The 15,444-nt window shown below is 36.1% G+C and overlaps 1 protein-coding gene across 4 annotated transcripts in view; it reads left to right on the top strand.

Moving 5' to 3' along the window:
* Eml4 (EMAP like 4) overlaps positions 1-15,444 on the top strand; it is a 137,905-nt gene that overhangs the window by 110,438 nt on the left and 12,023 nt on the right. For all 4 annotated transcript variants that reach the window (XM_058573568.1, XM_058573565.1, XM_046425276.2 and 1 more), the window contains 2 exons: positions 6,988-7,076; positions 8,582-8,679. In XM_058573568.1, the coding sequence (XP_058429551.1) occupies positions 6,988-7,076; positions 8,582-8,679 (187 nt within the window). The remainder of the gene's footprint in view (positions 1-6,987; positions 7,077-8,581; positions 8,680-15,444) is intronic.

Raw genomic sequence — 15,444 nt, 5'->3', positions numbered from 1 at the left:
CCTATTACTAACTTTTAAACCTGAAAAAAAAGTGAGACTTTTAAAAATAGAGTATAGTATATGTCCAAATTGCGCATAATACAGAAAAAGTAACTAGTAAAATGTTTAAAAATGTCTTAAATGTTCATGTCTAGATATTTTCTAATTCATGTAACTTAAGAGTAGGCACAGTGTGGATAAATTGCCATAGCTATAAATATAATTACCATTTCTGAGAGAAAATATTATGTCATTTTTAAGGGAAAAAAATTAAATACATGCCCTCCCTAGGTGGCCATAATACTTTCTTAACATGATAATGCTCACACAGGAAGGATTCTTTTTAACAGCTTTATAGAAATATAATTCCCATACCATAAAATTTGCCAACTTATCAGAATATAATTAAGTAATTTTTAATTAAGCTCATAGGGTTGTGTAGTCTAATTTCAGAATATTTTTATTAAGAAATCTTGTACCCTTTATCAGTCATTCATCTTGACCCCACCTACCCCTACTCTAGGCGACTGATCTATATTGTTTCTATAAGTTTGTATTCTGCATATTTCATATTAATGGTATCATACAACATGTGGACTATTGTGACTAACTTCTTGAAATCAGCATAGTGTTTTCAAGGTTCATCTATGTTGATTCTTTCATGTACAGCACGTATTTCATTCCTTCTTAAGACCAAATAATTCATTGTATGGATATACCACCTTCATCAATTGATGAACATTTGGGTTTCCACTTTGTGGGTACTATGAATAATGCTGCTATAAACATTAATACATAATTTTTGTGTAAATGATTCATGCAGTAACTCTTAATGTTTAACATTTTAAAGAACTACCAAACGTTTTCACAACAGCTATATTAATTTGTAGTCCTACCGGGAATGTATGAGCATTCTAATTTCTCCACATCTACACCAGTGTCTTATTATCTGTATTTTGATTATAGCCATTCAACTGAGTGTGAAGTAGTTTTTCATTATGGTTTTCATTTACATTTTTCTGATGGCTAAAGATGTTGAGCATCAGCATCTTTTCATGTGCTTATTGGCCACTCATGTATCATTTTTTAGAGAAATGTATGTTCTAGAATTGTTGAGTTGTAAGAGCTATATATGTGTTCTAAATACAGCCCCTTATCAGAAGTATGAGTTGCAGATATTTATTTTTCATTCTTAGGATTGTCTTTTCGCTTTCTAAATGTTTTTAGCAGCCTAAAAACTTTAATTTTGATGTAGTCCAGTGGTTCTGTTCTTTCCTCTTCTCTCTTGGTTATAGAGGTTTATTCCTATATATTCTTCTAACAAATTTTATAATTTCAGCTCTTACTTTAGGCCTCTGATTGCAGCTTGAGTTAATCTTTGTATATGGGATGAGGTAGTGTCCAACTTCATACTTTTGTATGTGGATATCCAGTTGTTACAGCACTCTGATATTGGCACCCAGTTGAAAATTAGTTGAACATAATATATATAAACATATAGGAATGGAAACACCAGGATGGAAAGAAGAGTGGACATACTGAGAGAAACAGGTAACTTCAAAGACCCTAAAATCTCTGGTCTGCAGTGATAGCTTTGACAAGAGGGCAAGCTAGAAAATGAGCCTGGTGAGTAGGTAGATAAAGAAGTAAAATTAATCTTTAACATGGAGTCATAGAATCCTACATGTGGAGATAATTCAGTGACCCTGTTCAGCTGGTGGCAGCTGCAACCTTGCCAAACCAGTAACTGTTACCACGTTCCAGCTATGAAAGTTCTGAGCCTAAGAAATGTCCCTTCTGTTCAAAATTGAGGTGTCAGATATGTTAGCAATAGCTAAGACTTTTTTTTTTTTTTACAAAATTAAAAGAGATAACTAATTAGAAGAAAATAGAATTCCCCCTATATAATTTGACGTACTTTAACCTTTTCTGTGTCCTCCGGAGTTCATTTCTTAGAGTGCACATTATCTTTGAACTCCATTAGTATGAATCTCTCTGGGTTCTGCCTTGTTTAAACTACAAATCTGAATCACTTTTTAAATGTTTATGGGGCGCCTGCACTTGCAAAGCACTGTAGATGATTCAGTGAGTGTCACAAAGAAATATGAGATATGATCCTTACTCAAAGTAGATCATAACCAAAGTAGATTATAACCTAATTAAATACCACATTAAAAGACAAGACACATTTCATATTAGTAGTTTCTAACTCTGAGAGCAACAGAAATCACTGTGAGCCTCAGTGGACAGAGAAAGCTTCATAGAAGAAATAGGATTGGGCCTAGTCTTGAAGAAGGACTGGATCCTGCAGAGGCAAGGAAGAGGAGGAATGCATTGAAAAAAATGTAGGAAACTCTATAAACAAAACAGACTGCTGGGACTAGAACATCCTTACAGGCATCTTCAAGCTGAAATAGTGCATAGCCTGACCTTTAAAGCTCATTAAAGATCTTTTCCTCATCACTTCAACTAGAATGGTTAAATTTCTCTTCATAATCATTCCAGCCTGATTTGTAGTTTCTTATCTACTCCAGTCCATTCATTTCTGTCCATTTATCCCTGACACATTTGATAAAATCATCCCATCCACAACCTCAGTTGATAACCCCATTTTGAAATTTCATTATCCTTACTACTTATTTATTATCCATATTACCTTGAACTATTTACCACTTTATGAATTCATTCTGTTTCCTCAGACTATAAACTCGATACTCTGTAGCTGGTATCTGTTCTCAGAATCGCTAAATGTTAGTGTATCTCAGAAACAGAGAGAGAACCTTTTCCACAGGATTACATTCCTCCCTGGTGTGATATAATGAAAAGACTAAGGCCAGAAGCACTAGCCTGGTTCTGCCACTAACGAGGTGGTTGATAACTAGTCAAGTGTTTGTTGTTTTTAAAAACATTTATTTTTTAGGTGGACGCAATATCTTTATTTTTTATTATTTTTTATGTGATGCAGAGAATCGAACCCATGACTCACAAATGCTAGGCAAGCGTGCTACTACTTGAGCCACATCCCCAGCCCCAGGTCAAGTGTTTTGATATCACAGGATTTCAGTTTTTTGGTGGGTTTTGTTATTGTTTCTTTTATTTTGAGTACTGGGGATTAAATCCAGGGATGCTTTTCCACTGAGCTATAGTCCCAGTTTTTTGTTGTTGTTGTTATTGTTTTGTTTTTTTTTAATGACAGGGTCTCGCTGAATTGCTGAGGCTCGGCTCAAGCTTGCAATCCTCTTACCTCCCAAGTCATTGGGATTACAGGCATGTGCCATTGTGTCCGGCTCAGTATTGTTATTACAAATTAAAAGGTATGAGTCAGGCCTTTTTTTCATGGTTTTGACTATATATTTTTCCAATTATAAAAGCCCCATTTCTACTTTTAAAAGTAGAATATCAGGGCTGGGATTGTAGCTCAGTGGTAGAGTGCTTGCCTTGGATGTGTGAGGCACTGGGTTCAAGCCTCAGCACCACATAAAAATAAATAAATAAAATAAAGGTATTGTGTCCAACTACAAACGGAAAAATAAATACTAAATAAATAAAGAAAGAAAATAAAGATGTTGTGTTCATCTACAACTAAAAGATATATTTTTTTAAAAAGATGGAAGATCATTAAGTAGGAAGGGGAAAGTTCCAAACCTACACCCAGAAGACATACTTAATGTATTGTGATGGATATATAGTTTTGTAATTTAACATTATGAAAAGATATATTCACTTAGGGACTTTAAGGTACTTTCCAACTTTTACCACTGAAGAAATCAATATAGTATTTTTAAAAAATCACCAAGATGGGGCTGGGTTTGTGGCTCAGTGGTAAAGCACTCACCAAGCACATGTGAGGCACTAGGTTCTATCCTCAGCACCACATAAAAATAAATAAATAAAATAAAGGTATTATGTCCAACTACAACTAAAAAATAAATATTAAAAAAAAAGAAAAGTCACCAAGAGGGGCTGGGGTTAAAAGTCCGCAGTGGTAGAGCATTTGTCTACCATGCATGATGCCCTGGGTTCAGTCCCCAGTATGTATTTTAAAAAGGATAAATGATGGTACTACCTTTTGGCTTACAAATCAAATTAATATAAATATATGGTCAAAGACTTCGCACCTCTGTTATTCAAGCAGTTATATTTAGAAAGGTAAACATATTAGTTCTTTAGACCATAGAGAGCCTCAGGTGATTGCAAATTATCCCAAAGCAAAAGCTTCATTGTAATTTATATACTATAGAATAAGTATACAGTTAAAGAAGTCCCCTTTGCTACAATTTTTATTTATTTATTTATTTATTTTTAAATTAAGGACAGTGGTCTTGAGCCCAGAAGTCTTTTCTGAAGGCAGAACAGAGTCCATGCAATGAAAAGGGTCAGAACTCCTAAAACTATTGCTGGAGCTCCATATGGAACTTATAGACTTTAAACAATATTTGTTGAATTGATATCAAAAATTATTTGCCAGAAGTAGAACTAATTTATCACGTAACTAAGAAATAGAAAAGTAGGCATGGTAACTAAGCTTTAGGTTTCTACACATTATACCAATGGATATTGTGGGGTTTTATTACTTCCTTAGGGAGTTTCCAAAAAGAAAATTATATGCAGTTTCCATAGGAAGATTTAACTGACTTGAAACAGTCTTAAAAGTATTAGGGCTCTATCAAGCAAAACTTTAAAGCCTGATACTTATAGAGTGGACGTATATCTCATGGTTCTTTAAGTGTGTTTTGAGTCTTTGTTTGAATATCATTTTGTTCCCTTTTAGAAAAGGCACTTCACTTGGCATCAGCTTTTGCATTGCTTGGCCCAAAGAATCTCTTAGTGGTAGCCATAAAAATCTATTAAAAGTCCCAGTTTCCAGCTGATTGGCCTAAACTATTCACATATAGAAGCTATTTCTATTATCTGAATAGAATACAGAATTTATGAATTGTTAACTACTTAGTCATTTTGGTCCATAGATCATGATTGTCCATAGGATTGAGCCCGGGTCCTGGGGCATGGTAGGGAAGTGCTCTACCACTGAGCCACATCCCCAGCCCACAATTTTCGGTGGGGGAGGGAGGTACTGGGGATTGAACCCAGTGGCATTTTACCACTGAGTTACATCCCCAGCCTTTTTTATTTTGAGACAGGGCCCTGCCGAATTGCTGAGGCAGGTGTGGAACTTGGAATCCTCCTTTCTTACCCTTCTGAGTTGTTGAGGTTACAGGTTGGATGCCACCACACCCAGCCTTAGATCACAAAATAAAGTTCATTTATGAATGTGTTTAATTGAAGGGGATTTTATTGATATGGGAAGAGTTGGGGTCATTCTGGTGGTCACAGTGGCACACAACACCTGTAATCTCAGTGTCTCAGAAGGCTGAGGCAGCAGGATCACAATTCTGAAGTCAGGAATTTAGCATGACCCTAAGCAACTTAGCTAGACCTTGTCTCAAAAAAATTTAAAACAAAGAACTAGGGATGTTGCCCATTGGTAAAGTGCTCCTGAGTTCAGTGCTCATTACCAAAAAATAAAGATTGAGATCATGTAGTTTTTCATCTTCTTCCTAGAATACACTAAATCATGGTTTTTGTTTTTTTTTTTTTTTTGTATTCTGAATTTTTAAGAAATTTTTTGGCACTGATCTTTGAATCCAGAGGCATTTTACCACTGAGCTATATCCCCACCCCTTTCCTTTGAGATAGGGTCTCACTAAGTTGCCAAGGCTAACCTCGAACTTGTGATCCTCCTGCCTCAACTTCCCAAGTCATTACTATTACAGGCACCATGCCCACTACTCATTTTTAATTATTTCAAGCCCTTTCATCTCTTCTAAATAATTCCTTTAAGGGGATGAGGTTCAGTGGTAGAACATTTGCCTAGTATTTGCAATATCCTGGGTTCTCTCTCTAGAACTGCAAAAATAAAGAAAAAAAATTTTTTTTTCGAATGTTAGTTATAATGTTTCAGAATCTGTCACTGTGATTCCTTTTATTGATTTTAGTGGTGAAATTTTTTCCTTCTGAATAATTAAAAATAGAACTTGTTGTTCTCAGTTATTTTTCTAGTCTTGTCTCATTCTCTCTTCCCCAGTCATTTCTCCCCCCCACACTGCATTACTGTTAAATACCTCTTGCCAAAACTTGGCTTTTGTCACATTCAAGACTTATTTTAAATTTACTTGTTCATTTCTTCATTCTGCAGGTATTTAGTGCCTACTATGATTTAAAATTCCACCCAGCTAGGACTGCTGTCTGTAACCTATCTGACCTTAGGTGTCTTTTGTTCTCATCTTTTCTTTATACCTATGTTTTGATAAGCTCTTAGAAAAAGGTTTGACAGTAGTCATTTATAATGTGGTTGCATTTAAGTCATTGTTGCCTCTCAGGCATTTACATTTTGACTTTTCTTATAAATGTTAATGAAAAGCTATCAAAGAATTCAGTGCTTCTGTGTGCAGATATTGGAGGTATTCAGAGGTGGAGTACTGGCTATTGTTTCTTCCTACCTTCATGGTGTCCCTGGTCCCTCCCTTCTACCTAAATTGCTTGTATTTCCTGTTAAACTCAGCTAATATCCTACATGTTCTCTAAAGATTTTTTTTTGTGTGTCTGCTGTCAGTTCATTTTCCTTCTATGAGTTCCTCAGTGGCCATCACTGAGATTAGCATTTAATCATTCTTTATTTCAATTGGTTCATTTTCTTTTCCCCAACTCTAGTATAATCTTTGAGAACACTGACCCTATTTTCTTATTTTCTGTTTAAATAATGCCTAGCAGAAACACAGTTGGCATTCAGTAATTATCTACCAAAAATGAGAATATAACTAGATCCATTTACGTTTATTTATACTGTATCTAGCATCATTTTGCAAAGTAAATTCATTCTTCAGTAAAAGAAACATGTTACACTTAAAAGATTTTTATTGAAATTCCTTAAAAGTAGAGAAAAGGCCAGAAACCATTTTTTTCTATAAATGCTAATATCTAAAGAAATTTTTGTGTATTTTTTAACAGGTGGTTTGTTCTGGATGCAGAAACCAGAGATCTAGTTTCTATTCACACTGATGGAAATGAACAGCTCTCTGTGATGCGCTACTCAGTTGGTAGGTAAATGTATTCCATCCCCATCCTGGCATTCATAGAATTTCACTATAATTGCATAATTTTACTTCTGATAAAGCTGACTCCTTTTTTTCTACTTTCTAGAGTTTTTAAGTATTGAATATGTTTCCCCCAACATCAGATTAAATTCCACTTCTGGAAACTGCAAAAGATCTGCTGAAGTTAAACAACATTCTAAATCATCAAGCAAACACAAATTAGAATGAACTGTTATAACTGCATTTGCAATTGAAAACAGAATGAAGTGCAGTCAAGTTCCTTGTGTGTTTTTTTTTTTTTTGGGGGGGGGTCCTTTTTTGTAACTACTCAGAATTTGAAGCAGTATTAGGCTAAATTATTACTTCAAGTCGGCAACCTTCTCTTTGTATGTGAAAGTATAAAAGAAATTATAGTAATATTCAAAATACACAAGCATAGAAGTTCTTTAGAACCTAGTTATATTATTATTGGCTGCATGGACAAGACAGGTTTAAGTAAAATACTTAGCAATTCATTATAATTGTTTGGTAACTTTATTTAGCTTTGAGTATTTTTTTGTACTTTATTCAAATATTAAATAAGTTTCCACAATAATATTCCAGTTACCTTTTCCCATTATTGATGTGGTTTTGATTCACATCATTCTTCCCTAGTGTTAGTCTCACATATTCTTATACTTGAAAATATATTCTATTAGTTGTTGGATCAAGATTTTTTTAATATATATTTTTTAGTTGTCAATGGATCTTTATTTTTTTATTTATTATCTGCTGTGCTGAGAATCAAACCCAGTGCCTCACACATGCTAGGCAAGCGCTCTACCAACTGAGCCACAATACTTGCCCTCAAGATATTTTTATTTGGTTCTCAGTTATTTGTAAAAAAGCACAGAATACTGTTCTCTCAATTACACAAAGAGAAGTATGTGTTCCAAGCTATAAACCTGGAGTCCTCTTGAAGCAGCAAAGCTTTTCTTGTTTTTATTAGTTTGTTTTTAATGCTGTAGTAACAAATAACCACAGATCCAAAGATCAGTGGATTTTATTGACCATTTGTTGTTCTGTCACTAGCACTATGGTAGTTACAGTAGGGGAGACCATTAAAGAAAAGAACATGGTCCCTTCCCAAGAGATCCTACCCTATAATTAGATCATTTGTGCTTGCCAAACTAAGAATATACACCCAGCTTGCCATATGATCACTGTGTACTTCTACTGGTAAAGGCAGAATAACCTCTCTGAGGCAAGTTTTTAACTAAGTAAAAGGAGATGGGAAGATAGAGTCCATGGCCTGTGAGCATCTCTAAGGAGGGATTCTGTGTTGAACTAAGTTACCATTTGTTTTTCAAGTATGCTGAGTGATAAGATTTGCCCATCAAATGCCAAATAACAGTTAAATTAATGAGATTTAACAACATTTTTAAAGCATCAATTAGTATAGTCCAATAAAGTAATAATCAATTTGTCACCTTATTTCTCTAGTCAACACTTTTTCTATTTCATTCTAGATGGTACCTTCCTGGCTGTAGGATCTCACGACAACTTTATTTACCTCTATGTAGTCTCAGAAAATGGGAGAAAATATAGCAGATATGGAAAGTGCACTGTAAGTAGTAAAGTAAAATAAGTTGTAAAATTATTAGGAAATTTTTAATTCTGTTAAAGAGAATGGAATATTTTCTTTGATGTACCTTTTTCTGTTGTTAGCTGCTTTAAAACTTTAATCTCTGTTTTTGAAAACTTGATATTATCTGACAAAACATTATAGTTCCCCTATGTACTCTAGAAAGATGACTTCTTTTGGTGACTTCTCTCCAACTAGTTTTAAGGCAGTTTCTTAAAGCTGTTTCTACGAGAAGCTCTTAGAGTAAAACTTTTAAAAAATAGAGTTAGTGAGAAATAACAGGCCATCTCAGTGTCCTAAGTCCCTGTCTACGTGACACTCTACAACGACCTGTATTACATTTCTGCCACTAAAAATAAAATAATTTACGTGGGAATGTATGCATTTAAGAGTTAACATAAGCCAGGCGCGATGCACATGCCTGTAATCCCAGTGATTTGGGAGATTGGAGCAAGAGGATTGAAAGTTTGAGGCCAGTCTTAGCAAGACCCTGTCTCAAAAAAAAACTTAAAAAGAACTGGGATGTTGCTTGGTGATAAAGCTCCCCTGAATTCAACCCCTAGTGCAAAAAAAAAAAAAAAAAGTTAGCAAAAGCAGGTTTCCTGTGATTTGTTGCCCATTTCTAATTTGATTAGGTTATTATTACAGGAGAAAAAATTTAGAGCAAATTCTGTAGACCAGGTTGAGTACTTACTATGTGGCTGGAGCTCTGCTAGAGAAATTCTCTAGATGCTAGGAATATGTGCAAGATTTTTGTCATCAAGAAGTATGGCTGAGGGCTGGGGTTGTGGCTCAGTGGTAGAGCACTTGCCTAGCATGTGTGAGGCACTGGGTTTGATTCTCAGCACCACATATAAATAAAGTCGATTGACAACTAAAAAAAAAAATAAGGAAAAAAAAGAAGAAGTATGGCTGAGACTAGGGGTGTAGCAGTAGAGCACTCGTCTACCTTGTGCAAGACCCTGGTTCAGTCCCTAGTTGAGAAAGGTAGGCAGGATAGTGCCTACCAGATAGGAACACAGACTGGATCAGATTACCTGGATTTGAATTCTTGCTTTATCACAAGCTATTGTGACCTTGGGCAGGCTACTTAAACCTTCTACTTTAGTTTTCTCATCCATGAAGTGAGGATAAGACTAGTTAATACATATGAAGTACATAGGACAATGTTTGGCATAAAAGTGACCAATAAATATTAACCATATTTTTGTAGAAAATGAAGTAGTTTGGTATGTATGTTAATTTTAGGATTAGCAAACCACTGTGTGGATTACTGGCACAGATCCTTTAAACAGTCTTGATCACAAACAATTGCTCTTGGGGGAATAAATAAAAATTATGGCCCTCAGAAAGAAGAGACTTTATAGTAAGCAAAATAAACTTTATTATGGGTCTGAAATTTAGTTTATCATGTATAGATTGAGTATTCCTTATCTAAAATACTTGGGATCAGAGTGTTTCAGATTTCACAGATTTCTAGATTTTGGAATATTTGTATATTTGTAGGAAGATTATCTTGGAAATGGGACTAACGTCAAAACACTAAATTCATTTCTGTTTTATATATAACACACACACAGCCTGATCATAATTTTCTACAGTGTTTTTAGTGTGCTTAAACTTTGAACTACTTGTCACTTGGGTCAGATGTGGAATTTTACACTTTTGGTATCCTCTGGAACTTAAGTTTTAGATTTTGTAGAATTTCATATTAAGGGTACTCAACCTGTATAAGCAAAAAACCAGGCCATTTACTTTACCTCCCCCCCCACCCCACTTTCTGGTGCTACTGTGGATTGAACCCAGTGTTGCTGTACTGAGCTACATCTTCGCCCCTCCCTTTTTAAAATTTACATATATTTAGGTGTAGATGGACACAATAAAATGCCTTTATTTTTATGTGGTACTGAGGATTGAACCCGGGTCCCACCCGTGCAAGAGTGCAAGACGAGCGCTCTACCGCTGAGCCACAATCCCAGCCCCTCTTCACCCCCTTTTTATTGATTGATTGATTTTTGAGAGTCTCTCTAATTTGCCCAGGTTGACCTTGAACTTGGGATTCACCTACCTCAGCCTCCTGAGTAGCTGTCATTACAGCCTGTGTCATCCCACCTGGCTTTACTATTTGAGGAAGAAAGACTTGTTTGTTTTGCATATGTTGTATCATGTGCTAAAACCAGCCCATTTATAAACCATTTATATTTCCAGTATATGATAGTCCTCAGGTTCACACACACACACACACACACGCGCGCACATGCAGTTAAAGTACAACTGATCGAGAAAAGAAATGGAGCATTGTGTGACATGGGATAATCAGAATAACCTTGGAAATGTTAAAAAAATGGCAAGTTGATCAATTGCATGCAATTTTTCCTACTCTAATTAGGCAGCTTTTATCTTTAATGAGTAATTGAAAGTATGTTGATAACTTTAGGAACTTAGTTTATAGTACTATTTAAGGCTATAATGAAAGGCTCAACTCTTCTGCTTTTCTAGCTTTTTTTTTTAAATAACATAATGAGCTCATTTTATTTTTTTGCAGAGCTAAGCATCAAACCCAAGGCCTTATGCATCCTAGGCTAGGGCTCTACCACTGAGCCCCACCCCCAGCCCTCTAATTATTTTCTATTTTGTGCTTTGCTTCCAGCTGTCTCCTTCCACCAACTGGTCTTTTCTTCTGTTAACTGCTTTTACTTTCATCTCTTTTATTGTCGCTGTTTTATAGGACAGACAAAACAGGATTAACACTGGTTCTGCCACTTACTGGTTTGCATCTTTAAGCAAGTTAATTAACTTCTCTGCCATCTTAATTTTATTATCTTAAAATTGGAGATTATCATATTTCCTACTTTATAACATTGTTGTGAAGATTAGGTCTTTCTTTTTTTTAATATCTATTTTTTAGTTGTGTTGGACATAATACCTTTATTTATTTATTTTTATTTGGTGCTGAGGATCGAACCTAGGGCCTCACACACGCTAGGCAAGAGCGCTCTACCACTGAGCCACAACCCCAGCCCCAAGATTAGGTCTTTCTTAAATTGCAACAACGAGAACTGCACTCAGAATTCCAAATACAAATGTTGTTTTTTATTATTATTTATTTCCAATAATTTTCCTGTTGCTAGTCAAAAATGTTTAAGTGACTGTTGTAACTGAAAAAGCATACTGGACTTATAATTTTAGGAAATGTACCTGTAATAAATTATTACCAGTTATAAGCATTTGGAATCTGTACTTCTTCACGGTATCACTTTTTGTAAAAATTGTCAGTTGAGATGACTGGTATACAAGAATGCAAAGCAGCACTTCTTGGTAAAAAGCAGCAGGCTGGTGCATGATTCCCTGGTGAAAGACAATATCAGTACAGGCCAGGGGCTTGCTGTCAAACTCAAGTTCAAAAACAAGATTCATTTTGGAGAGATGGACTTAGATTAATCATGTTCTCCAAAGCTGATTGATAAAATATCACCAAATTCTTGTTTTCCTCTAGCCAACTAAGTTCTCTCTCTGTAAGTAAGCCCCGGGAAACCAAATTATAATCAGAATGCTAATTTATTCATTTTAAAGTAAGATATATACATGCCAAGGGGACAGAACATGAGCATCCCCCAGCCAATACTTTGCTTCTATGGGAATGTACCTGTGTAACTGGAATATAATGGGCTGAGCAAATCCAGTATATCCATGGTAGAGTAATTGCTACCACTGGAGCTGGTCTTGATTTGTGTCTCTCTACCCTGGACATAGGTGGCACTACCCACATATGCTTCTGTGACCCCTTTTTCTTTGCTCACCACCCTCCTGCCAGTGCCACACTTTCTTTGGATAGAGTCATCCTATAGTTAGCTTATATTCAAGGCTTGCCAACCTTGGACACATTATGACCCATACTTCTTTACCTTTCTGCTTTATCTTAATTCTGAAGTTTAACTCTCCGAGGCTCTTGGGGAACATCCACTATAGTTTCTATAAAATTAAAAAAACAAACAAACAAACAAAAATTGCTCTTCTGTTCATTGAAACCAATTTCCTTCCCTCTGCCTTTCCCCCTCTAGCATTGGGAATTGAATTCAGGGCCTTGCACATGTTAGGCAACTGTTTTGCCTCTGAGCTATATCTCCAGCCCTGATTTCATTATTTTACTAATCCCAAATATCTTTCATAATCTCTCCGAAGTTCATCCTTATCTTCTTAAAATTGCAGTGTTTAAAAAAATGCATAAACTATAAATTCATGATGACACACAAATCGCAGCAATTTGGGAGGCTGAGGCAGGAGGATTGCAAGATTGTGACCTACCTAGTCATGACTCCATCTCAAAAATTGAAAGGGGCCAGAGGTGTAGCTCAGTGGTAGAGCACTCCTGAGTTCAATCTCTGTCATCACAAAAGAATTAAAATAAAATGTTAAGTCAGATCTCAGAAGGACAATAATATGTACATTTAGAATCAAAAGTTTATCAAATAAGGTGCAGAGAGCATTATTTAGTCAACTTCCTCATTTGATGAATAAGAAAACAGGCAACTGAACCAAAAGTTCATATATCACAATCCTTTTTTTTCTACACCTTCTGATCAAGCCAATCTCAGTCCTCACAGTATAAGTACATTAATAAACTAGTCTCACAAAGGGATTAGGACTGGGTTAAAATTTTGGATGTTTCTCATCAAGCCTCAGGAGCCTGGAAAACCATTGGCAAATGCTAGAAGAACCTGGCAAGAACACTTTTATTAATCTCTTTTCACATACCCTGTCATTTCTCTTTTCTATCCTATTTCTAGCCCCTGTATTTAGTTTTTTGTTTTTTGTTTTTTAATGTATTCTCTAGTTGTTGATGGAGCTTTATTTTATTCATTTATTTATATGTGGTGCTGAGAATCGAACCCAGTGCCTCACACATGCCAGGCAGCCCCATTTAGTTTTAATGATGCACAATCTTTATAATTTCAGAAATGAAGCAAAAATAGGTATAGTACAAAAGAACAATATGCTAACTCTCAAAAGAATTTTTTAACTTTGAAGTAGTACAGAGGGAAGGTAAGATGCTTTTTTGCCTTTTATTTATTTAAATTGCCCAGCCTACCAACCAGAGGACTTACTTCTTTGTCCTGGACATTACCTAGCTTTGTATGTTGGCCTGTGTTGTTCAGACTAACCAGTCACTGTGTTACTAGAACACAGCCTTAAGGCATTGCTTATAAAACAGGAGTAAATCTCATTAGTTATGAAAGCAGTAAAGCAAGATGATAACCACTTCTCAGCATTTACTTCTTGTATTAGTTCTCTAGCCTCAGTCATCTGTATTGAGAAGTGAATGAAATTTTAAGAATAGAAAATAACAAAAAATGAAGAGTGAATGAGCCTATATTTTTTTCCTCAGACTCCTTACTACTTGCTGTTAGGTATCAAAAGATGTCACTTCAGAACTCAAATTTACTACAAATCACTGGTCCTGGCCCATCTCGGCCCCAATGATCTCCCAGGAAACAACTGGCTCTTCTGAGCTAGACCACTCCAGGTCAGCTGAGAGGATTAGGGGATGAGGGGAAGAGAGGTAGGGAGGAGTCATCTGCCCTGCTGATATGTGGCCATCCCACCTTTCATTTACCCTTCTGGGGCCTGTCTGCCTGGTAGCATTTCTCTTTGTGATGCCCTTATGCTCTCTAGGTCCTCTCCAATATGCATGCCAGGCCTTCTTGACCTGGTCTGAAGCATTTCATGCTTCTCAGTTCAGTCATCTAATTGAGAACTCAACTTCAGCCTTTATTTTCTATTGATTTATTTTGCAGTGCTTAGGATCAAATCCAGGACCTAATGCCTGCTAGGCAAGCACTCTACCACTGGGCCACATCCCCAGTCCTTTTAATTTTATTTTGAGACAGGATCTAGCTTAGATGCCCAGGCTTGAACCTACAGTCCTCTTGCTTCAGCTTCCTGAGTCACTGAGATTACAGGTGTGTGCTGCCGGGCCCAGCTCCACCCTTTTTTCTTTCTGCCTCTTCCCACATTTTTGGTGTTTAGGAAATATTAGGAAAAGTGGTTTGATATATAGTCTGTGGGATTCATAGATTCATAAATTATATTATATACTTTAGAAGCAGTATGATTTTATAATTGTTGCTATATAAAGCTTGGGATTCAGAAAGGTTTAGGTAAGGGTGGACTGAGCTAGAATGGTTCTGGTTTTATTTTGTTTTACATAATATTGGGCTTCTCAGGTAAGATTTAATATGACAGAAGAGTTTTGTAGCTAAAAAGAACTTAAAGACTAGTGATATATTATCTCAGAGCCCTCTCAGTACCAGTGTTAGGAAGTCTTTTTGCTTTTATTTCAGCACACTGTACCTTTTTTCCCCCTTTGGTTATGGGGATTGAACCCATGGGCGCTCAACCACTATTCCACATCCCCAGCCATTTTTTATATTTTATTTAGAGACAGGGTCTCACTGTGTTGCTGAGGCTGGCTTGGAACTTGGGATCCTCTTGCCTCAACCTCCAGAGCCTCTGGCATTATAGGCGTGCACCAACCACTGTGCCTGGCTCACAATATATTTCTTTACCTTGGCTTTTCCTGTACTATTTTGAAAATGTATGAAAAGGGGCCGGCTTACTTATGAACAAATGGCACTTTTACATTACTTTGTCTTCAGTGTTACAGGAATGAGTAAAAGGCTGGAATGCCATGCTCATCTTGCCTGCCACGGAATCCTTTGACCTAGCTTTGAACCCTGGCCCTACCAA

This window comes from Marmota monax, unplaced genomic scaffold (assembly GCF_021218885.2).
Source record: "Marmota monax isolate L192 unplaced genomic scaffold, Marmota_monax_Labrador192_F-V1.1 WCK01_AAM20220418_F8-fsc00015, whole genome shotgun sequence".
Lineage (NCBI taxonomy): Eukaryota > Metazoa > Chordata > Mammalia > Rodentia > Sciuridae > Marmota > Marmota monax.
Note: the sequence above shows the minus strand (reverse complement) of the source record. Positions and strands in the feature narration are given on the sequence as shown.